Source organism: Rana temporaria, chromosome 13 (genome assembly GCF_905171775.1).
Source record: "Rana temporaria chromosome 13, aRanTem1.1, whole genome shotgun sequence".
Classification (NCBI taxonomy): domain Eukaryota; kingdom Metazoa; phylum Chordata; class Amphibia; order Anura; family Ranidae; genus Rana; species Rana temporaria.
In genome coordinates this window covers 17969420-17993941 of record NC_053501.1, presented here as the reverse complement: position 1 = coordinate 17993941, position 24522 = coordinate 17969420, and the positions used below count along the sequence as shown (strand labels likewise).

At 45.1% G+C, this 24522-nt stretch overlaps 1 protein-coding gene across 1 annotated transcript in view; it reads right to left on the bottom strand.

Moving 5' to 3' along the window:
• Positions 1 to 24522, bottom strand: part of FANCM (FA complementation group M) — a 153340-nt gene that overhangs the window by 8231 nt on the left and 120587 nt on the right. Inside the window, exons 14-21 of the mRNA XM_040332374.1 lie at positions 20068 to 21979; positions 14867 to 14949; positions 14680 to 14751; positions 10745 to 10816; positions 7337 to 7441; positions 5566 to 5719; positions 3196 to 3299; positions 936 to 1490 (exon numbers count right to left, since the gene is read on the bottom strand). Coding sequence (XP_040188308.1) covers positions 936 to 1490; positions 3196 to 3299; positions 5566 to 5719; positions 7337 to 7441; positions 10745 to 10816; positions 14680 to 14751; positions 14867 to 14949; positions 20068 to 21979 — 3057 coding nt within the window. The remainder of the gene's footprint in view (positions 1 to 935; positions 1491 to 3195; positions 3300 to 5565; positions 5720 to 7336; positions 7442 to 10744; positions 10817 to 14679; positions 14752 to 14866; positions 14950 to 20067; positions 21980 to 24522) is intronic.

Here is a 24522-nt window from a genome sequence, read left to right as displayed (position 1 = left end):
CTGAGCCTGGCAACCCTGATGGGGCCCCCTAGTGGCATGGGGCCCTCGGGCAGTGCCGAGAACCCCAATGGTCAGTCCGCCCCTGCCTATGGACCTAACAGGATACTCACAGCTTGGATAGCCTTAATGCAATGCTTATGAACTTTTACTGAAATAGCCTGACTAATTTAGCCTACCATAGTGCTTACAGGAATACTAATCAACAATAATATCTAACCAACGCATGCATACGGCCTTTACTTTAACATCAACCAACCCAAATATCCTAAACATTGGCCAAATTTAGACAGCTCTCCTTTGCTCTCCTTTCTCCTCCCTCACGCCCAGGGTTCAGCCACTAGTAAAAGCACCCATTGGCTCAGCTTAAGAAGGTTTTATCAAATTATGTTATTTCATTTATATATTTTCCTTCTTTTAACCATTTTGCTAAATAATTTTTGAACCATATTGGACGGTGTGCTTATAACCTGTGCCTGAACCACTCACGTCCGGACTGGTGCTGTGTTTGTGTTTTGTAACAAGTGAGTCCTGTCTGTCATTTATGTCCATGATAATTCATGTTTTTTTAATGATTCTACCCTTTTGTATCATTAAGGTCTAATAACTGCACTTTTCAATATTTTTGATACTAGAATAAATTGAAGTTGTATCATATCTTGATGAAGGTCATTATTTGTTGCTACAGGTAACCTCTTTTTAAATAGCCTTCTCTTAGACTATTTCCCTTTTTCAGTCCTTTCCCCAACCAATTTATTGACATTTGTTTCAACCTGACCAGAAGGGGAAATTTACCCAAAGTTTATACAGATTACACTACATGTCTAACAGAGGTTCTAAACTCTTCCCCACTCTATTCAAACCCGAAAAGTGTTGTCTGGATTTCCACCTAAACTCTGATGACTTCAGCAAAAAGTAGAAGTAAAACATGACACTACCTTGTCTGGAGAGAGACGACTACCAATTGATGTCCGAAGCTTAGTGCTATTAAATGAGGACCGGGCTCCTGTCTGGAAGTCCAGTTTTTCAGACAGGGAGGCCTGGGCATTAATTCTCTTTTGGCATCGATCCTTCAATGGCAAATCAAAGAATTCCTTCTTATTCAGAGCATTCGTAGTCTTCATTGAAGTGCTGTCCAGCAGCGGTTTGGCAGAAGACGATGTATAAAGTGACTTTAGACTTGAAGAGTTGGCTTTGGACATTTGAAGTTCAGAAGTTGCTTTGGTTTCCTCATCACTAGAATCCTCATGGATGATTATTCTCCTCCTCTTCTCTGCAGGCTGTGCCTTGTTGGTTGGTCTTGGCTCTGTACCTTTAAGCTTTAACCGGCGCCTGGTGCAATATTGTCTGCGGCCACCAACAAAGCTGTCCTGCTGCAGGAGGTTGAGGTCCATTGTTACTTCCTCTGTGCTGGAATCCTCTTCCTCCTCTTCATCGTCATCCTCTTGGACACAGAAACTGTCCTCTATGTAGTCCTCATCTTGTTCAGGAATCTAAGAGAGGCAAAGACAGACAAAGCATGAAAAGAAACCTGTACAGAAGGGAATGCAGGGGACGCCATTGCTGAACTCCTCCTAAATACTAGTTGCCTGAATGTTTCTGATTTCAGTACTTTTCTACTCACTGACCCGGAACAAGCATACAGATGAAAATAGCGGTCAAAATCTAAAATGGCTATAAACCTTCGATAAGAAATATGAACAAAGCATATCCCTCTATAATGTGTATTTGTCTCAATCCAGAGCACCAAGTGTAATTTCTGTCTGCTGCTTTCTTCCTCTGCTATCAGCATGAATCCCTTCTGGCAAGTTTTCTTGACACCAAGAGAAAAATGGTGACAAGAGAGGGAGCTGCAGCTGATTGACAACCTCGGCTCAGTTCCTGTGTGAGGGGGGTGTGTCCCTTCTCTCCAATCAGCTCTCTCCTCACTGATGTGACTTCAGCTCCCCGCCCCCTGCTTATCAGAGCTGAATCATTTCCCATCCTTGGTGTCAGTGGGAGGAATAGTGTCCCATCATTGGTATCAGTGGGAGGAATAGTGTCCCGTCATTGGTGTCAGTGGGAGGAATAGTGTCCCGTCATTGGTATTGGTGGGAGGAATAGTGTCCCGTCATTTGTATAGGTGGGAGGAATAGTGTCCCGTCATTGGTGTCAGTGGGAGGAATAGTGTCCTGTCATTGGTATTGGTGGGAGGAATAGTGTCCCGTCAGTGGGAGGAATAGTGTCCCGTCATTGGTATAGGTGGGAGGAATAATGTCCCGTCATTGGTGTCAGTGGGAGGAATAGTGTCCCGTCATTGGTATTGGTGGGAGGAATAGTGTCCCGTCATTGGTGGGAGGAATAGTGTTCCGTCATTGGTGGGAGGAATAGTGTTCCGTCATTGGTATTGGGAGGAATAGTGTCCCGCCATTGGTATTGGTGGGAGGAATAGTGTCCCGTCATTGGTATTGGTGGGAGGAATAGTGTCCCGTCATTGGTGTCAGTGGGAGGAATAGTGTCCCGTCATTGGTGTCAGTGGGAGGAATAGGGTCCCGTCATTGGTGTCAGTGGGAGGAATAGGGTCCCGTCATTGGTGTCAGTGGGAGGAATAGGGTCCCGTCATTGGTGTCAGTGGGAGGAATAGGGTCCCGTCATTGGTGTCAGTGGGAGGAATAGGGTCCCGTCATTGGTGTCAGTGGGAGGAATAGGGTCCCGTCATTGGTGTCAGTGGGAGGAATAGGGTCCCGTCATTGGTGTCAGTGGGAGGAATAGTGTTCAGTCAGTGGTGTCAGTGTGATAAATAGTGCCCCAATGTTTGTATCAGTGGCAGAAAATATGTCCCACTGTTGGTGCCAGTGGAAGGAATAATGCCTTGTAGTTGTAGGTAAGGGCAGGCTAAAGACATTCCAAGGGCCACCACCAGGCCGCAGTTTGGAGACCACTGACCTAGATAAACCAAGTGAAGGCTGGCCATACATTATACAATTCTCTTATTCAATTTCCTTTAAATTTACCTTAAACTATGTAGTGCAAGGGCCTGATTGCATACAAATTGAAAATATTGAGATATGGTTTTGGTAAATCCAAAGGAACACTGAATAGAAAAATGGTATAATGTATGGCCAGCCTAACCCTTGCTTCAACTCATTCCACAACACGTGGAAAGGAAAAGTAAACTTACTGCTCAAAATCGCCCCCCCAGGGGTGACGTCTACTCACCTGGGAGAACACGGACATACTGTGTCTCTTATGTGTCAGTTTAAATTTATTTCCAACTGCTGGACTGCGTATGGATTTCATATATATTCCGTGCATCTCGGAGTCTGAAACAGAAGACAAATCATCCGGTTATCACTTGCAGAGGTGAAGTGGTGATGACCCAACAAATCTTCTGCCTATACATCAAATCTGAAAAAATAAACTTCTGTACAGCTTCCCAAGGATCCCAGACTTGTTCATTCCCCGACTTAGTTGAAGTAGGCGGTACATTTCGGTGGGGGTGGGTCAGCCACGCCCCATTATCTTTGACCTTGGGGAACCCGCCTTCTGGGGGAGGTCCCTGTTCCAATTCCTGAGTCCTAGTCTTATTCTTCAATGGGAAACCCTAACCGCCTTTGTGTTCTGTCAGATTAGGAAACCTATTAGCTGAACGAATGCACAGTAAGTATTTTTGGTCAGTCAGCTGACGGAACATCACCTCCATAACCTGAGCAGACGGGTTTCCTGATCTGACAGAACACACAGGAGAGTGCGCCAATGTGAGAAAACCCCTCACTGCCTCCCCTCCTGAAGACTCCTGGGATGTATGACATCATTTGCCTAGGCAGGAAACCAGGAAGTAACTGAAGAAATATTATATATTCACTTAAGTACTTAAGTCACCACATGGAACAAAGTAAGCAGATCATCAGCCCTGATAACCAACATCACTGGCTGAACGCTCATTCTGGGCCAACTACTCAACAGTATTGAAGCAGCCAAGCACATCGCATTTTTACGAGGAGATCATTAATACCAGGCTTCGTTTTCAAAAAGAGAGAGTGGCAGTAGGGTTGCCACCTCATCCCTTTAACCACTTAAGGACCGGACCAATATGCTGCTAAATGACCCAAGGGGTTTTTACAATTCGGCACTGCGTCGCTTTAACAGACAATTGCGCGGTCGTGCGACGTGGCTCCCAAACAAAATTGGCGTCCTTTTTTCCCCACAAATAGAGATTTCTTTTGGTGGTATTTGATCACATCTGCGGTTTTTAGTTTTTGCGCTATAAACAAAAATAGAGCGACAATTTTGAAAAAAATGCAATATTTTTTACTTTTTGCTATAATAAATATCCCCCAAAAATGTATAATGTTTTTTTGTCCCTCAGTTTAGGCCGATACGTATTCTTCTACCTATTTTTGGTAAAAAAAATGCAATAAGCGTTTATCGATTGGTTTGCGCAAAATTTATAGCGTTTACAAAATAGGGGATAGTTTTTTTTTTTTTTTTACTACTAATGGCGGCGATCAGCGTTTTTTTTCGTGACTGGGACATTATGGCGGACACTTCGGACAATTTTGACACATTTTTGGGACCATTGTCATTTTCACAGCAAAAAATGCATTTAAATTGCATTGTTTATTGTGAAAATGACAGTTGCAGTTTGGGAGTTAAACACAGGGGGCGCTGTAACATTTAGGGATCACTGTGTGTGTGTTTACAACTGTAGGGGGGTGTGGCTGTAGGAATGACGTCATCAATCGTGTCTCCCTATATAAGGGATCACTCGATCGATGCGCCGCCACAGTGAAGCACGGGGAAGCCGTGTTTACATATGGCTCTCCCCGTTCTTCAGCTCCAGTGAGCGATCGCGACGTGGCGGCTATAAACGAATAGCCGCGCAGTCGTCCCGGATCGCTCCCCGAGGCTTACCGACCGCCGAATGTACCGGGGGGGGGGTCCCGATCGGACCCCCCACCCACGTCAAGCAGAGCACGTACAGGTACGTACATGTGCCTGTCCGTGCCATTCTGCTGACGCATATGTACATGAGGAGGTGGGCAAGTGGTTAATTACCACCTTAAAGTGGAGGTACAACCTAAAACATGTATATACCATTCTATCCAGTATACTGCCGACATTTACAGTATATGATGTATTTTTGTTTCGGAAACTGGTGACGCGCATTATGCGCCAGGGGGAAGCTTTTGTCATCACGTCAATCACTTAGTCTCTGAATAGGAACGCCCACTCCCACGGGAGCCACTACCCGGAAGCCAGGGGGAAAAAGGTTTACAACGGTATGTACAGCGAAAAAAACAGCATATACTGTACATGTCGGCAGTATGCTGGATGGAATGGTATATACGTGTTTTTTAGGGGTGAACCTCCGCTTTAATCAGCCACAGAACCTGTGTAATTCACATGCGTTGGGGTTTAAAGGTATGAGGTGGCAACCCTAGGTGGCAGCAATGGCAAAGGTTTCCTTAAAAAATAAGCAACAAAAATCCTAAATGGAATACAAGAAAAAAGGAATGGTCTCAAATAGGAGCCCTGAGGACCCCTGACCTGTCACCTGCCCAGAGGACACTTTCATGTCGGACTTACCATTGAGGGCCTGGGACAGCTGAGTGTTATCATTGAGGAAGCCCACCAAAGACGTGTCCTGGGCATTGTCAGACTCCACACTCTCATCTGAGGATACATTCTCTTCTCCGGAGGACAGCTCAGCCTCTAAATCCAGAAACTGCCTGGCTGCATGCTGGTAATAGAAAAAAGGATAATAAATACCTGGAATTTACAGGAACATTGTAAAAGAAAAGCCAAACCCCAAATTGCTTGATATAAATGGGATCCATCACTGGCTCAGTCAGGGGGCAAGTTCCATCCCAAGGTTCATATGCAAGTCCCAGCGCAGGTAAGTTGCCCCCCCCCTTTCTGCCCAGGCCAATTTTCAGCGCTGTTGCAATTGGGTGGTCTTGCAGCACTGTACCCAAATTACATGTTTATATATTTTTTTTATAGATAGAGCCTTCAACGGTGATTAACCTCTTGCCGCCCACCATATAGCAGAATGACGGCAGCAAAGTGGTTGTGTTATCCTGATCGGGACGTCATATGATGTGATCAGGATGACAGAGCCGGCGCGCGCCCGTGGGGGCACGCGGCACGGCGATCAGAGGTGCTGTGTGCCAGTCTGACAGAGGCTTCCTACCACGTGATCAGCTGTGACCAATCGCAGCCGATTCCACGGGTGAACCAGGAAGTGCCGGTAAACGGCTCTTCTCAGTTCGCACTGACAGGGAGAGCCGATCGGTGGCTCTGTGTGTCAGAGGGGGGTCTGTGCTGATAATCAGCACATTGATTATGAACACAGCTTCCATCATATGGTGCCCATCAGCTGCCAATCAGTGCTCAACACCTGCCTCCCTGTCCCCATAATAGATAGATGTCAGTGCCCCTTCAGTCATGCCTGTCAGTGCCCCTTCAGTCATGCCTGTCAGTGCCCCTTCAGTCATGCCTGTCAGTGCCCCTTCAGTCATGCCTGTCAGTGCCCCTTCAGTCATGCCTGTCAGTGCCCCTTCAGTCATGCCTGTCAGTGCCCCTTCAGTAATGCCTGTCAGTGCCCCTTCAGTAATGCCTGTCAGTGCCCCTTCGGTAATGCCTGTCAGTGCCCCTTCGGTAATGCCCGTCAGTGCCCCAAAGTGCCAATCAGTGCCCCTTCAGTAATGCCTGTCAGTTCCCCATCAAAGTGCCAATCAGTGCCTGTCAGTAGCTCCTTATCAGTACTGCCTATCCAGTGCCGCCTATCAGTGCCCCCTATCCGTGCCCATCAGTTTTTATTTTTTTTTGTCGTCTTTTTCGTTTATAGCACAAAAAAATAAACGACAAAAGGTGATCAAATACCAGCAAAAGAAAGCTCTATTTGTGGTAAGAAAATGATAAAAAAGTTGTTTGGGTACAGTGTTGCATGACGGCGCAATTCTCGTACAAATTGTGACAGGGCTGAAAGCTAAAAATTGGCCTGGGCAGGAAGGGGGGGAAGTTCCCGGTATTGAAGTGGTTAAGTACAACCAAAAGCAAGATATCTGTCTAAAAAAAAAAAATAAATAAATGATAAAAATATGTTTGGGTACAGTGTTGCATGACCGTGCAATTGTCAAACTTTAACAGCGCTGAACGCTGAATATTGACCTGGGCAGGAAGGGGGTTAAAGTTCCCGGTATTGAAGTGGTTAAACCCAGTAAGATGGCACCCTACTGCAATTACTGCTCATTTCTGAAAGCCTCATTATTCTAGTTATTACAAAGAGATTATCCTCCAACCCTGGACACCAACACAGGTCATTGGAAATCAGGAATACATTGCCATCACAAACCCGCTTGTGCTTGGGTCTTCTTGCATCTCTCCGGGGCGCCCCATGCTGAACTTTAGATTTATGAGTAAGTGAAAGGGACTTTGGGTCTTCATCGTCTGAGGATACCTGCCAACACAGAAAAGATTAAAGCATTACAAATCCCAGGCCAGGTGCAGCTGATGTTTCCACAATGAGCTTTATTAGGAGCAACTGAAGACCACAAATCACTTCTGGGTAGTGAAGGGAAATCCATAAAAAGTAAGACGGATCGAGGCAACCAGAAGACCATTTGCTCTGCCAGTGTCCACCAGAACATTCCGGGTTTTTCGGTAGGTGATCTGCTAGCCTCGGAATATGGTGACCTGTTTAAAAAGGGGTTGTAAAGGTAAAAAAAAAATTCCCTAAATAGCTTCCTTTACCTTAGTGCAGTCCTCCTTCACTTACCTCATCCTTCCATTTTGCTATTAAATGTCCTTATTTCTTCTGAGAAATCCTCACTTCCTGTTCTTCTGTCTGTAACTCCACACAGTAATGCGAGGCTTTCTTCCTGGTGTGGAGTGTCGTGCTCGCCCCCTCCCTTGGACTACAGGAAAGTCAGGACGCCCTCTAACACACAGCTCCTTTCTCTATCTGCAACGTAGAGAGCGTCCTGACTCTCCTGTTGTCCAAGGGAGGGGGCGAGCACAACACTCCACACCAGGGAGAAAGCCTCGCATTACGGTGTGGAGTTACAGACAGAAGAACAGGAAGTGAGGATTTCTCAGAAGAAATAAGGACATTTAAAAGCAAAACTGAAGGATGAGGTAAGTGAAGGAGGACTGCACTAAGGTAAAGGAAGCTATTTAGGGAAAATAAATTACCTTTACAACCCCTTTAAGGACAGGAGCTGCAAAGACACGTGCAGCCAGTAGCAGTTTTTCAATATCCTTGAAAAGCTACAGAAAATGACTATCCTGGATGATGCGCCGTTTCTTAGCAACATCCAGTTTTTGACAAAAAATATTTTTTTCCACAAATTGCAATCATTTTTGTCTTTTATATCCTTCCTTTTCATGCCAACGCCCCCCAGCTTTGTCCGCAATACACATCTTTAGATTTCGGTCTCTTAATAGGACCACTTATTATCGAATTGCAAAGACAATAGGATGGCGCTTTACCTTCTTCAGATGGGAGGCGAACAAAAAGGTGAATTATTTAGTATTCATTGACATTGTATAGGATTGTACTACAAGCAGGTGTACGTTGTTGGCATAGTGGGGCATACAGCAAATAAGAATATCTAAACATGTAGGTTTTCTAGGTAAATGTAGATCACATAAGCAATATTTGCTGTAAATGCCTCCATACAAATCCAAAACAGGTATAGAGGCACTCAGAGGAGATAGATCAAAGCAGCAGTGATTTCATTGTCTATGTTTTCATGAAGCTCAGTCCATCTTTCTCAAAACGTGTGTGTACTTTTTAATATTAATTTATTAAAGTGGTTGTAAAGGCTCAAGTTTTTTTTTTTTTTACCTACTACCTACTACACTATATGGCAATACACTAAGGCACTTACGCCGACGTATCTCGAGCTACGCTGCATAAGTGTAAATATGCGCCGTGCCCACAAACTGATATACGCTTAAAAAAAGGCTTCATCCGACCGACGTAACTTTCCTACGCCGGCATATCGTAGGCGCATATTTACGCTGGGCGCATTTGTCGCTCCCATGGATTTTCTATGCACATATGCAAATAGGGAAGATACGCCGATTCACGAACGTACTTGCGCATAATATACGCGGTTTGCGCAAGTCGTACGTCCGGCGTAAAGTTATTCCCCATATATGAGGCGCAACCCATGCAAAAGGTATGGACCAGGGAACACAAGCCGTTGTATCTTTTGTTGTTTACGTTGTACGTGAATATAACTAGGCGTAGGTTACGTTCACGTCGTAGGCAGTGATCTGGAGTATCTTAGGGAGTAATTCCGACGTGATTGTGAGCATGCGCACTGAGATGCGTCCACGGGACGGCGCATGCGCAGTTGGCGATTCGTATCTGTCTGGCGCTCGGCCCATCATTTGCATGGGGTCACGCCTCATTAGCATGGCTCACGCCCACTTCCACTTACGACGACTTACGACTTGGAAACCCAGCGCAGATTTGGCAGCACTGGCTTTGTGAATCCAGTGCTTGCCTCTCTGCGCTGCGTCGGCGTAGCGTAAAGAAGATACGCTTCAGCGGCATAAATATGCGCCAATGTATGTGAATCCGGGCCTATGTCTTTATGGAAAGATTTGTACATAGAGACACAGTCATGTTGAAACAATGTTGTCCCAAAGCTGGAAGCACGCACTTGTCTAAAATGTGTATGTATGATGTATAACTCACTGGAAACACCTGAGCCCAATGTGGAGAGGTGTCCACATACTTTTGTACAAATAGGTAGGTGTGATGATCAGGTGTTCACAGACTTTTGGACATATGGTGTACAATGCCTAAGCAGGCTTTAGGTTCAGTTTGTAGGACAGATCTGTTTGTTGAATTGAAATGTAAAAAAAGCCCTTCGCCAAGCCGGAGCCCACATGGGCAGAAAATTGGGCAATGAGCTGGCTAAAAGGATAATACAATGTGAAGATCAAAGGACTAGCAAGAAACCCAATAAAACCTCACAGCATGCAGATCTTTTCACAAGAAAAGTTGCCCACGGGACTTTACCGAGGCACAACCACAAATGTAAAATGTACAAAAATTGTATTTAAACCTACATACGTTAAAAATATTTAGATCAAATACAAAGTACATGAACAGCCATTGTTCCTTAGATACACTAGAATTCCATATAGTGAATACTTAAGTACCGATTCTCTCTACACGTTTCGCAAGAGAACACACGCTTCCTCAGGAGAGGTACATATGATATCTAGTTTCGGAAAACAATCTTGTCTCCAATTTCAAACAAGGTTGTTTTTCCCCCCCTAAACAACCTGGTCTCTCTAGACACACAAAGTGTCTCATATGCTCCCCCTCCCAGACACTGCAGCTCACAGTGGGAAGGTTGCAGTAACAGAGGCAGGGCTGTCAATCCAGAAAAAAATGGGCAGGGCTTGGTGTGGCCAGATAATTGACAAGCTTCACCGTCATAAATCAGTGACAAAACTGATAGCCACACCCCCGAAATATTTTATCATCCAGATGTAGTGCAAGCAGGCACAGCCTTCATGAGAGGGGAAACTGCTGTAAACTGAGAAGCAGTGCAGCATTATTGCCACAAGATCACAGGAAGATGCATTAGGTGGACTTCACTGGCAGGATCAACGGGTGTTTGTGGGGCTTCTTAGGAGGACTAAGAAACTGAAATGCAGACGCCTAGAGAAGTGCTGCAGCTCATTTTTTTTATGAAGGCCATAGTTCTACTTTAAAATTAAAGGAAGGTAGACTTACTGTATTACGCCTCCATCTGCGCTTTTTTGCTCCAGGCATCGGCGAGTCCTTATCACACTCGCTGCTTGCATTCTAAAAAGTAAGAGTTACATTAAAAAGGAGGACAACTACTGTGGAAGCTTTGGCCAAAAAGCCAAGCAGAGGAAATAGTCACCAATATTGCTTGTAGGCTCTTGTAGAGCTTTTCCATTACCGTTTAGCATGCCATGTTTCAAACTATGTTGAAGTGGTCACTAGGGTTGTCCCGATACCGATACTAGTATCGGTATCGGGACCGATTCCGAGTATTTGCGGGAGTACTCGTACTCCCGCAAATACCCCCGATACCGAAATAGAATACTCCCCCCCCCCCGCAGACACATCCCGCCGCATCCCCGCTTGGTTAATACGGGTGGGGAACATTACAGCTTTCATTTGAATAGCTGTAGTCTTTCCCGCCGCGCCGCGTATAGACACTCCCCCTTGCTCGGGTGAACTGTCCAATCCCGAGCAAGGGGGAGTGTCTATACGCAGCGCGCCGCAAAAGACTACAGCTATTTAAAGCTGTAATGTTCCCCGCCCGTATTAACCAAGCGACGGCGCGGCAGCATGTACGGTAAGGGGGACATGGCTGCATATATGGGGGGGACATGGCTGGATATGGGGGGGGACATGGCTGCATATGGGGGGGGACATGGCTGCATATGGGGGGGGACATGGCTGCATATGGGGGGGGACATGGCTGCATATGGGGGGGGACATGGCTGCATATGGGGGGGACGGACATGGCTGCATATGGGGGGGACGGACATGGCTGCATATGGGGGGGACGGACATGGCTGGATATGGGGGGGGACATGGCTGGATATGGGGGGGGGACATGGCTGGATATGGGGGGGGACATGGCTGGATATGGGGGGGGGGGACATGGCTGGATATGGGGGGGGACATGGCTGGATATGGGGGGGCACATGGCTGGATATGGGGGGGGACATGGCTGGATATGGGGGGGGGACATGGCTGGATATGGGGGGGGACATGGCTGCATATGTGGGGGGGACATGGCTGCATATGTGGGGGGGACATGGCTGCATATGTGGGGGGGACATGGCTGCATATGTGGGGGGACATGGCTGCATATATGGGGGGGACATGGCTGCATATATGGGGGGGACATGGCTGCATATATGGGGGGGACATGGCTGCATTTGGGGACACATTTAAAAAAAAAGTATCGGTATTCGGTATCGGCGAGTACATGAAAAAAAGTATCGGTACTTGTACTCGGTCCTAAAAAAGTGGTATCGGGACGACCCTAGTGGTCACCTTGATCGAGAAGCAGGGCTTTGTTTTCTCATGTCAGAGTTGCCCTCCTCCCCCTTAGATGATCTGAGGACTGGTGGAGTAATGATCAAGAATCCGGAGAGGGTGCCTCACTCCACTACTTTTGTGGATGTGGCCAGTGGGAGATATGTTCCATGTCTGGTGGTCTTGTCCAAAGTCCAGAGACTTAGAATTTTCAAACTAATTTACTGGGTGACGGCACAGAACATACCCAAGAATCCCAAAATGGCATGATTTGCCGACCTATCGGATGAGATCACCAGGCACCGCCGAACCCTCATCATCTTCATATACACAGAAGCTAAAATTACAATAGGGGGAGCATAGAAATCACCCGAGATCAACGTCACACTGGTTACACACAAACAAAGGGCCAGATCCACGTACCCGATCGCATTGTTGCGTCCGGCGTAGCGTATCTCTGATGCACTACGCCGCTGTAACTTACAGCGTAATTTCCTGATCCTCAAAGAATTTGCACCTTAAGTTACGGCGGCGTAGTGTAACTTTGGCGGCGTAAGGGCGCGCAATTCAAATGGATGTGATGGGGGCATGTTTTATGTAAAACCGTCTTTACCCGACGTAAAAGACGTTTTTTTTTTTTTTTTTAACGGTGCATGCGCCGTCTGTGGGGGTATCCCAGTGCGCATGCTCGAAATTAACCGGCAACAAGCCGTGACGTTACGACGTGAACGTCATTCTACGCAAAGCCCTATTCGCGAACGACTTACGCAAACGATGTAAAAAATTCAAAATTTGATGCGGGAACGACGGCCATACTTAACATAGGATATGCCTCATATAGCAGGGGTAACTATACGCAGAAAAAAGCCTTACGGAAACGACGTAAAAAAATGCGCCGGACGGACGTATGTTCGTGGATCGCCGTATCTAGCTAATTTGCATACTCGACGCGGAAATCGACAAACACCACCTAGCGGCCAGCGGAAATATGCACCTTAGATCCGACGGCGTACTAAGACGTACGCCAGTCGGATCTAGCACAGCTTCAGGCGTATCTTGTTTTGTGGATACAAAACAAAGAGACGCCGGAGCAAATTAGAAGTTACGCGGCGTATCAATAGACACGCCAGCGTAACTTCTTTGTGGATCTGCCCCAAAATATCCAGGACCATGATTAATGAAAAGCTAACAGGTATTCTCAGAGAGAAACAAACCAAATTAGAAATAGTAAAGAACTCCTGGATTAAATACCTCCTTAGGGGCAGGGGCAACCTGCGGTCGGAGCCCCAGATCGAAGGGACTGCATTTCGCACTTTCCTCTTCTCCCTTACTACTAACTGATGTTTTTTATGGATGCATATGGAGGGTCCATAGAGCCTCCCCCACTCATTTATGGGAGAAAGGCATTGTGCCTTGAGGATCCTGACTGTAAAGTCAGGATCTTTCCCCAGCCTGGACTTTCTAAGTGACATCAGCCGACAGCGGGATTTAGCCTGCTGTCAGCTGAAAACAGGTCACAGGAGTGAAAAATGAACTGCACTCCTGTGATTCATAGGAGAAGTACTTCTACTTTAAGACAAAAAAAAAATCGATTTTCAGAGTACTGCTTAGGCACAATAATAGTAAAACTATAGGCGATTTATTTGTATTTTGGACAGAGTGGAGAGGGATTAGAACACCTATTAGGTTTTTAATGCTGCCTGTGACCTAGTAACAGAGGTTCATCCTCTCAATTTGTCCTGTTTGCCATCATCATTGAAAGTGAAAGTAAAAGAAGATCCCAAATTTTGGGTTGTCCCCAGAAAAGTAATTGACGGGAAATCTTCCAATAGGGGCATTAGTTCTGGTGACCTGGGGGGGCCCAATGGAGTACCCTAATTTTCAGCGATTTCCTCTCACTTCCTGTTTGGCTATAAGACAGGAAGTGAAGGATAATCCCCTCAATGTAACACAGATGTCAAAAAAGAAAGAAATCCCTTACTCTATCCAAAATGAAGAAAAAGTTTTGCCTATAGTTCTACTAAGATTTCGAGATGTTCTCTGAAGATAGCAAATCCACGCTTGTTGATTTCAGGTCCTCTTAAAGTGGAGGTTCACCCAAAAACTTAATTTTTAACATTAGATTGAGGCTCATTTTGTGAAGGGGAATCGGGTGTTTTTTTAAAAATCTAAGCCGTACTTACCGTTTTAGAGAGCGATCTTCTCCACCGCTTCCGGGTATGGTCTTCGGGACTGGGGCGTTCCTATTTGATTGACAGGCTTCCGACGGTCGCATACATCGCGTCACGATTTTCCGAAAGTAGCCGAACGTCGGTGCGCAGGCGCCGTATAGAGCCGCACCGACGTTCGGCTTCTTTCGGCTACTCGTGACGCGATGTATGCGACCGTCGGAAGCCTGTCAATCAAATAGGAACGCCCAGTCCCGAAGACCATACCCGGAAGCGGCGGAGAAGATCGCTCTCTAAAACGGTAAGTACTGCTTCGATTTAAAAAAAAACACCCGATTCCCCTTCACAAAATGAGCCTCAATCTAATGTTAAAAATTGTTTTTTGGGTGAACTCCCGCTTTAAGTATTTTGACATAACCCGAATAATAACTTATTTACAGATACAAGTATATATTTGTTAGATATAAAAGGCAGACTTACTGTATTGGGCTCCCGTCTCCGTTTCTTTGCTCTAGATTTCGAGGAATCAAAATCACTCTCGCTGCTTGCCGACTAGGAAGAGAGATTTAAACAAACCAACACAAGGTGCAATAAGTCCATTGCTAATTAAAGCCTGTATGTTGAAGATTCCGGCCTGTATTATGGCAAAAGAAGCTATGCCGCTTACCTCTGGTGACTTGAGGACAGCTGCTGCTGCCAATTTTCTTTTCCGCCTGAAAACAACATCCTCCTCACTCTCGGGGCTGCTGCCTGCGGAGAGATGGCAAACATCCCAGAACAAACCATGAGAAGCAGAATGAAAAGCCATCGCTGCGGAGGGCAGCCATGATTAAACACAAAACCGCCGCCGTGCCCTGTGGCTGCGCTAACACCACACCAACCCCCAGGAGACAATTTGTACATGCGATTATTTCAAAGGCCTCTGCTGTTTTGTTTATATCTGGAAGCAAACCGTCCTATTCTATATTAGAAGACATATAAAAGGACCAATACGCCTAAAATAAAAAAGTGGAAATTATTTATGATTGAACAATATTGAAGCTGTTGAAGTAGTGCTGTTAGGTGAATAGTGGTGTATGGCATGTTATTAGACAAAGCTGCCCAAACTACAGTTTTGTAATGTACACATTTGTAGGCAAACGATGCTGTATAGAGGCCAGTACTGTATTTATTGGCGTATAACACTCACTTTTTTACTCCGATATTGCAATTTGGCGATGGGGACGGGGGCCGGACGAGGGCCTTCAGATTACATACAGCGAGAATCTCCCGTTTACACAGCAGCCTCTATAATAGGAAGTCCCGTCTCCTGGGCCGGCATTGGATTAGTGTTCTGTCTATCATAGAAGCCGGTTGAGGAGGCGGGACTTTGTATTAAAAAGGCTGCCGAGTAAACAGGAGATTCTCCTGTACGTAATCTGACGGCGCTCATCCCGCCCCCCTCCCTGAGATGGGCATTGATCAGGCTGCATTCATGGCAATGGGGAGGCTGCAGATGGGCATTAATCAAGCTGCATTCATGACAATGGGGAGGCTGCAGATGGGCATTAATCAAGCTGCATTAATGGGCAATTGTGAAGCTGCAGATAGGCATTGATCAAGCTGCATTGATGGCCAATTTTGAGGCTGCAGAAGGGCACTGACCCTTATTTTGCTTCAAAGTTCTTTATTTAAAATGTACGTTTTTCTCCTGAAACTTCCCTCTTAACCACTTGACCACCAGGCCTATTCTGGCACTTCTCTCCTTCATGTGAAAATCACAATTTTTTTGCTAGAAAATTAATCAGAACCCCCAAACATTATATATTTTTTTTTAGCAGACATCCTAGGGAATAAAATGGCAGTCATTGCAATACTTTTTGTCACACCGTATTTGCGCAGCGGTCTTACAAGCGCACTTTTTTTGGAAAAAAATCACTTTTTTGAATTAAAAAATAAGACAACAATAAATTTGGCCCAATTTTTTTATATATTGTGAAAGATAATGTTACGCCGAGTAAAATGATACCCAACATGTCACGCTTTAAAATTGCGCCCGCTCGTGGCATAGCGTCAAACTTTTACCCTTAAAAATCTAGATAGGCGACGTTTAAAAAATTCTATAAGTTGCATTTTTTGAGCTACAGAGTAGCTCTAGGGCTATAATTATTGCTCTCGCTCTAACGATCGCGGCGATACCTCACTTGTGTGATTTGAACACCGTTTTCATATGCGGGCGCTACTTGCGTATGCGTTCGCTTCTGCGCACGAGCTCGTCGGGACAGGGCGCTTTAAAAAAAATTTTTTTTGTTTTCTTATTAATTTTTATTGATTTTATTATTTTTTACACTAAAATATAAAGAAAAAAAAAATGATCACTTTTATTCCTATTACAAGGAATGTAAACATCCCTTGTAATAGAAAAAAGCATGACAGGTCCTCAAAAAGACCTCAGAGGCTTAAATGCAAGAAAAAAAAAAAGGAAAATTTGTCATTTAAAAAAAATGACAAAAAAAAAATTGTCTCTTTAAGAGGCTGGGCCGGACTGACGTTTTGACGTCACTTCCGCCCAGCAGAGCTATGAGGACGGGTGGGGGCCATCTTGCCCTCACTTAAGTCCTCACTCTCCGGGCGGCAGCATCGGATCTCCTCCGCCGCTACCGACGGCTCTGGTAAGCGGCGGAGGGCGCGGAAAAGCGGCGGGAGGTCCCTCTCCCGCCACCGATAACGGCGATCTCGCGGCGAATCCGCCGCGGAGACCGCCGTTATCGTTTACACGGCCGCCCGCTGAAAACATGGATATCTCAGTTGTGGCAGCAGCTGCTGCCGTTACTGAGATATCCATGTTTAAAAACAGGACGTACATTTACAATACGCGGGTCTTTAAGTGGTTAAAATGAAGGTGTGTGTTATACGCGCCTGTGCGTGTTATTATGCAGATAAACACGGTAATTATACAAAAAATGTGTTTGATACGGTATCTGCCGAATTAAAGCTATTGTTCTCTGGAATGAGATTTAGTCAGCCATGTTGAGTTACTGCTGGCAAGAAAAATAAATAAAAAAGAAATGAAGGGCACCAAACTGTTAGGGATCAGTAAATAATCCATAGTTGTGTACCAACATGCAGGACAAACAAACTTTGGAAAAGTGTCTAATATACAGAAGATGAGTACACAAAAGAGATCTTCTGCAGGATGTAACATTGTTTTTTAATAACTCAGTGGGGACCTGGAAAGTCTAGTGATACCTGCACGTGTCACGCACATGCACTATATTACCAAAAGTATTGGGACACCTGCCTTTACACACACACACACACACACACACACACACACACACACACACACACACACACACACAAACTTTGATGGCATCCCAGTCTTAGTCCATAGGGTCCAATATTGCGTTGGCCCACCCTTTGCAGCTATAACAGCTTCAACTCTTCTGGGAAGGCTGTCCACAAAGTTTTAGCGTGTCTATGGGAATGTTTGACCATTCTTCCGGAATCGCATTTGTGAGGTCAGGCACTGATGTTGGACGAGACATCACACATTTGTTGTCGGAAAATCCGACAATTGTCTGATAGAGCATACAGACGGTCGGATTTTCTGACAAAACCCTGCCATCACACATTTGTTGTCGCCAATTTGAAAACATGCTATCCAACATTTGTTGTCGGAAAATCTGACAACAATTGTCTGATAGAGCATACAGACAGTCGGATTTTCTGACAAAACCCTGCCATCACACATTTGTTGTCGGAAAATCCGATCGCGTGTATGAGGCTTTAGTATAACAGGAATATGAAGACCTTTTGCTGTTAACTACCACAGAGCAGATAAAGGGGCTGGTTAGTGGTTATATGATAACAAATTGGCAAAGAGAGAAGGGTGAAAAACGTACCTGGATAATCAGGCAATTGCAGAACAATTCAATTGTGGCAATTGAGCTGGCCTTTGAAGAAGACCTGGGTAACCTAAGCTACCCTGCTACCCCATTTCTATAATTTATGTGATATGATATATGTAAATAGTTTAGACTAGACTACTATTGCAACTATGGGCACCAGCATTTTAATAGTATCAGTTCTTTAATTGTTTACCTCTTCACTGTAGTCAGATATCTGAATGTGTCTTATATCTTAAAGTCGGTCAGTTGCTGTACATCCATACCCTAACACCAGTGCTAGATATAATAGAGAGCAGCACTGTGTATTCACAGCGCTTCACTTTTTTCCACATTTGTTGTTACAGCCTTATTCCAAAATTTATAAAATTCATTATTTTCCTCAAAATTCTACAAACAATACCCCATAATGACAACGTGAAAGGAGTTGGTTTGAAATCTTCAGAAATTTACAAGAAAAAAAAAATCCTCGCCTTTGCCATGACACTCAAAATTGAGCTCAGGTGCATCTACAACTCGATTGGAGTCCACCTGTGGTAATTTCAGTTAATTGGACATGATTTGGAAAGGCACACATACTTGTCTATATAAGGCCCCACAGTTAACAGTGCATGTCAGAGCACAAACCAAGCCATGAAGTCCAAGGAATTGTCTGTAGATTTCAGAGACCGGATGGAATGGAGGCACAGATCTGGGGAAGGGTACAGAAATATTCCTGCAGCATTGAAGGTTCCAATGAGCACAGGGGCCTATATCAGAAGGGCCTTAGTCAGGGAGGTGAACCCAACAGTCACTCTTACAGAGCTCCAGCATGTCTCTGTGGAGAGGGGAGAACCTTCCAGAAGAACAACCATCTTTGCAGCACTCCACCAATAAGGCCTGTATGGTAGAGTGGCCAGATGAAAGACACTAATCAGTAAAAAGGCACATGATAGCCCGCCTGGAGTTTGCCAAAAGGCACCTGAAGGACTCTGACCGTAAGAAACAAAATTCTCTGGTCTAATTAAACAAAGATTGATCTCTTTGGCCTAGATGGCAAGCATCATGTCTGGAGGAAAACAGGCACTGCTTATCACCTGGCCAATACCATCCCTACTGTGAAGCATTGTGGTGGCAGCATCATGCTGTGGGGATGTTTTTTAGCGGTAGGAACTGGGAGACTAGTCAGGATTAAGGGAAAGATGAATGTGGCCATATACAGAGAAATCCTTGATGAAAACCTGCTCCAGAGCACTCGACCTCAGACTGGGGCAAAGGTTCATCTTCCAACAGGACAAGGACCCTAAGCACGAAGCCAAGATAACAAAGGAGTGGCTACGAGACAATTTTGTGAATGTCCTTGAGTGGCCCAGCCAAAGCCCAGACTTGAACATCTCTGGAGAGATCTGAAAATGGCTGATGGAGCATGAGAGGTCCTGCAAAAAAAAAAAAAAGGGAGAAACTTCTCAAAAATAGGTGTGCCAAGCTTGTAGCATCATACTCAAAAAGACTTGTGGCTGTAATTGGTGCCAAAGGTGCTTCAACAAAGTTTTGAGCAAAGGCTGTTAATACTTATATACATAGGATTTTTTTTTCTAGCTTAATTTTTTATAAATTTGCAAAGATTTCAAACAAACTTGTTTCATTTTGTCATTATGGGGGATTGTTTGCAGGATTTTGACGAAAACAATGAATTTAATCAATTTTGGGAAAAGGCTGTAACATAACAAAATTTAGAAAAACGTGCTGTGAAAACTTTTTGAATGCACTGTAGACGCAGAGACAGGATACCAGCACTGGTGTCTACCAAACATACAGTGATGTTGTTGGCAGGGGGGCCAGAAATACAGTGGGAAGTTGTATTATCTGAAGAACAGAAAGCCTTTGAATTAATCCGGGAATAATTAACTACAATTATAAGGAAAACATTTACAGCTCTAAAATTAAAATGCTGGTGCCCAAATTTGGGCATTAAACAATAAAAAAAAAATATAGTACGTACTAATCGTTACGGAGTGGTCATTCATGGCCAAAGGTGGATTTGTGTCAGATCTTTTCTTATCCATTAAAGGTGAATTAATTTTCCTTGGCCCTGACTCTGGAGTCGAGTGGGTATACATATCATGTTTAGCCACAGAATTGCAAGGAGTTAGGACGTTTTTGACTTTATCCATTACTGGTGAAAAAAATGAGGAACCCAGAGACGTTTCCATTTCCAAGGCAGAACTTCTAAACCCAATTGTCACTGGGGTGGACATAATGCCTCCTCTGATAGTACTTTTGGGGGGGCTTGGGACTTTGAAATGTCCGGTTTCTTCTACACTTCCATTTTGTGGCTGTACCTCTTCCTCTTCTTCTGAAGGATCATCATCAATGGAGAATCCAAGGTCAAAATTGACTGAGAACAACTCACAGGAGCCAAACTCCTCTTGATCCTCTGCCTGCTCCAAGTCCCTGGAGGACAAACAAGCCTCGTTTTCAGGTTCTTGTTCCTCATGCTCTTCCATTAATAAGGATGGATCAAACATATTAAAATTAACAGAAGTTAAATCATGATTGTGGGTAATATTTGTGAATGCCTTGCTTGAACTAGGTTCATCAACCTCTGCAAATTTTTCATCTTCAAATAAGTCAAAGCTGTCCTCGAGATAGTCGGGAACTGAATCTAGCTCCGTTCCATCTTTATCCGGATGTATTACATTATCATTGCTTTGGTAGGGACTACGAGTAGTTTCAATGTCTATATCAATCTCAGCACCTTCAGTATTCTCTTTACTGAAACTATCACTGTGGACATCCACTTCCCCAATTTTTACTTTTCTGTGTTTAGTTTGACTGCAAGTTTTAGACGCTTCATATTTTTCAGCATTATCTTTCTCGCTATCAACTTGATCTTGGAAATGGGCACAGCCAGGTTTTGTAGGAGAGTCAAAGTTTTCAATATAAGTTTCATCGCCATCAGTGTCAAAAATGTCATTCCAATGATGATCACTTTGGGCCTCTTGATCTTCAAGTCCATGTTCCTCCACCGTCTCCACATGAGAATCCTCCTGAGCTGAGGAAGCAGATAGCCCAGTTTCACCAATCTCTTCTTGGGGAGTCGAATTAGACATTTTGGGAGATGCAGCGTGTTCTTCTCTCGAAATTAAATTCTTTATGTGATTGTGGGATCCCTGTAGACTGCAATGTGCCTCCATTGATGTATCAGTGTTCACTTTTTCACAAGGAAAATCTCTGCTTGTGAAATTATTCCTAGAAATGTCTACATCCTCTAAAGAATCAAGTTCACTTAATGAAGGAGGAGAACAAGTCAAGAATTGCTTTACACATGATAACATATGGCTTAATACGTGAGAGTCTTTTCCAACAAACTCTGAAACTGGATGATAACTATCTTGTGTATACTGAGTATAAAACAGATGAGGTAAACCGTCAGAGGTGTCTTCGCTGAAACTGTGGTAGCCAGAGTCAGGCTTATTTGGAGATGCTCTGCCATGACCTTTAGTTGCATTTTTTGGAGACATCAACCCCGATTCATCTGAAATTCCACAAAAGCTGCCAATTTCCATTTCATCTGCCACATCTAGGGCAAGATCTTGGTAAGGACCAATCTCAGCATCACTGCTCACCTCCTTTACTGTGGTTTGGCCTACCGATTCTGTATTTTCATATTCAGTGGAACAGGACTTAACTCTTTTTGAAGACTTGTTTAGTGGCTGAAAATCTTCATCATTTTCAATCAAGGAAAATGAAGTGGAATTCTTGCAAGTTTTACTTTTGAGAGTAGACAACTTCTTTAAAGGTTTGGAAGTTATAGTGGAGCAATCTCGACTATCTTGCTTAGACTTGTGTGAAGGAAGCACATCAGCTTTATCCAAGAAAGCATTCATTTCTTTATCATAACTGCAACCATCCTGCAAAATATATGTACAAAACAGTTTTAAAGTACGTCCAAAGCAATATTTTACACACAAAAAAAGCTGTTGTGTCAATAGATTGACCTTTTGACCCCCAAGATCTAAAAAATAGATTGACCTTTTGACCCCCCCCCCCCAGATCTAAAAATAGATTGACCTTTTGACCCCCCCCCCCCCCCAGATCTAAAAATAGATTGACCTTTTGACCCCCCCAGATCTAAAAATAGATTGACCTTTTGACCCCCAAGATCTAAAAATAGATTGACCTCTTGACCCCAAGATCACCATTGTATTAGAAGTTTGTAATTGAATACATATTTCAGCCTGTCTACAGTGTTCTTTATTCGGATATAATATAGATGCTGTATGTTTCTAGCCACTTTATGCCCACACTATAGTCGAAAGATGGCTACAGCATGGGCTTAAATTGCATACATGGACGTCCACGCACCACCTGCAGCCTCAACAGTGCCTCCTGATTAGTTCCCATCAGTGCAACCTATTGGTGCAGCCCAACAGTGCTGTCTCTTCAGTACACATCAATGAAGGTGAAAAATTACTGTATATACTCGAGTATAAGCCAAGATTTTCAGACCCTTTTTTTTTTAAGGCTGAAAAGGCCCCCTCGGCTTATACTCAAGTCGGTGTACCTCTCACGGCGCAACAGCGCGGCACAAAATGAAAAATATGGTGTCCCTCCGCCGTTTGTACAGCATTAAAATGTTGGCCAAGAAATTATCTCCCGTCGAAAAATGGCTCCTACGATGTGCGCATGCGCCAAGGGACGTCACTAAATGGCAGACTGCGGGCCAAATGCGGACCGCCTCACTCTATGAGGCCCGCCGTGGTACTGCCGTTTAGCAGCCCTTTCTTCTCCCTGCCGTCTCTGTAATCTTCACACAGAGCCGACAGGGCAAGGCAGGACAGTTATGGATGGAGGGCGGAGATGCTGGAGGTAAAATAAGCAGGTGATTGGCTGATAGGATGAGCGGACTGTGATGTATGGGGGAGATGGGGGCATTACAGTGGGGGGGAGATGGGGGCATTACAGTGGGGGGGAGATGGGATCATTACAGTGGGGGGGGGGGGGAGATGAGATCATTACAGTGGGGGGGGGGGGGGGGGAGATGAGATCATTACAGTGGGGGGGGGGAGATGGGATCATTACAGTGGGGGGGGAGATGGGATCATTACAGTGGGGGGGGAGATGGGATCATTACAGTGGGGGGGGAGATGGGATCATTACAGTGGGGGGGGGGGGAGATGGGATCATTACAGTGGGGGGGGGGGGATGGGATCATTACAGTGGGGGGGGGGGAGATGGGGTCATTACAGTGGGGGGGGGGGGGAGATGGGGTCATTACAGTGGGGGGGAGATGGGGTCATTACAGTGGGGGGAGATGGGGTCATTACAGTGGGGGGAGATGGGGTCATTACAGTGGGGGGGGAGATGAGATCATTACAGTGGGGGGGGGGAGATGGGGTCATTACAGTGGGGGGGGGGAGATGGGGTCATTACAGTGGGGGGGAGATGGGGTCATTACAGTGGGGGGGAGATGGGGTCATTACAGTGGGGGGGAGATGGGGTCATTACAGTGGGGGGGAGATGGGGTCATTACAGTGGGGGGAGATGGGGTCATTACAGTGGGGGGGAGATGGGGTCATTACAGTGGGGGGGAGATGGGGGCAATACAGTGGGGGGGAGATGGGGGCAATACAGTGGGGGGGAGATGGGGGCAATACAGTGGGGGAGGCTGAGGACTGTGATGTGGGGGAGCTGAGAAATGTAACGTGGGGGCAATGAGGACAATAATGTGAAGGGGGCCGAGGATAGTAATGTGGGGGGATAATGTAAATAGGGTCAAAGGACAGTACTGGCGGGGGGTTGGTGTCAAGGAAGTGTGAGAACATTACTGTGTAGGGGGGTGATATAAAGAAGGACCCGAGGACACTCATCAAGAGGTAGAGGACTCTGATGTGCACTGGGGACTGAGGATGCTGATGTAATTATGGGTTCAGATCTCTACATGTGCATTAGGTGCACACGTCGTGGGTAGGTCAGCCCATTTTAATGGGCTGCATTACCGGCAAAGAAGCATGGAGAAAGACGTCTTTGACGTCTTTTCCAAAACAGTGTGGCAGCAAAATGCAGTTTGGCTCATGCGAAAAGGCGCCACGGGTAACGACATGATGTTCGGACTTCTGCTGGAAGAAAATTTTGCTGACCGTACCTCGTGAATTTTAATTCATTACCCCTGCTCTAGCTGATCAGCAACTCAGCTGGAGTGTCCTCCCGTTCTGCGACGGAGGGCACATATCGATAGAACACTGTCAAAAGAAAGATAAGCAAAAAACAAACGGGCAGTCTGCCAAGTATCAGAACATTCTTCAGCTGTGGAACCAAGTAAAAACACTAACAATTTGACCTTTAGATCAAAGGAATACACTTCGTACATACACTAAACCTTTTTCTGACATTTGTTGGTTTCAAGGTAAAAATCTTTATTTTTTGCTAGAAAATTACTTAGAACCCCTGGAAA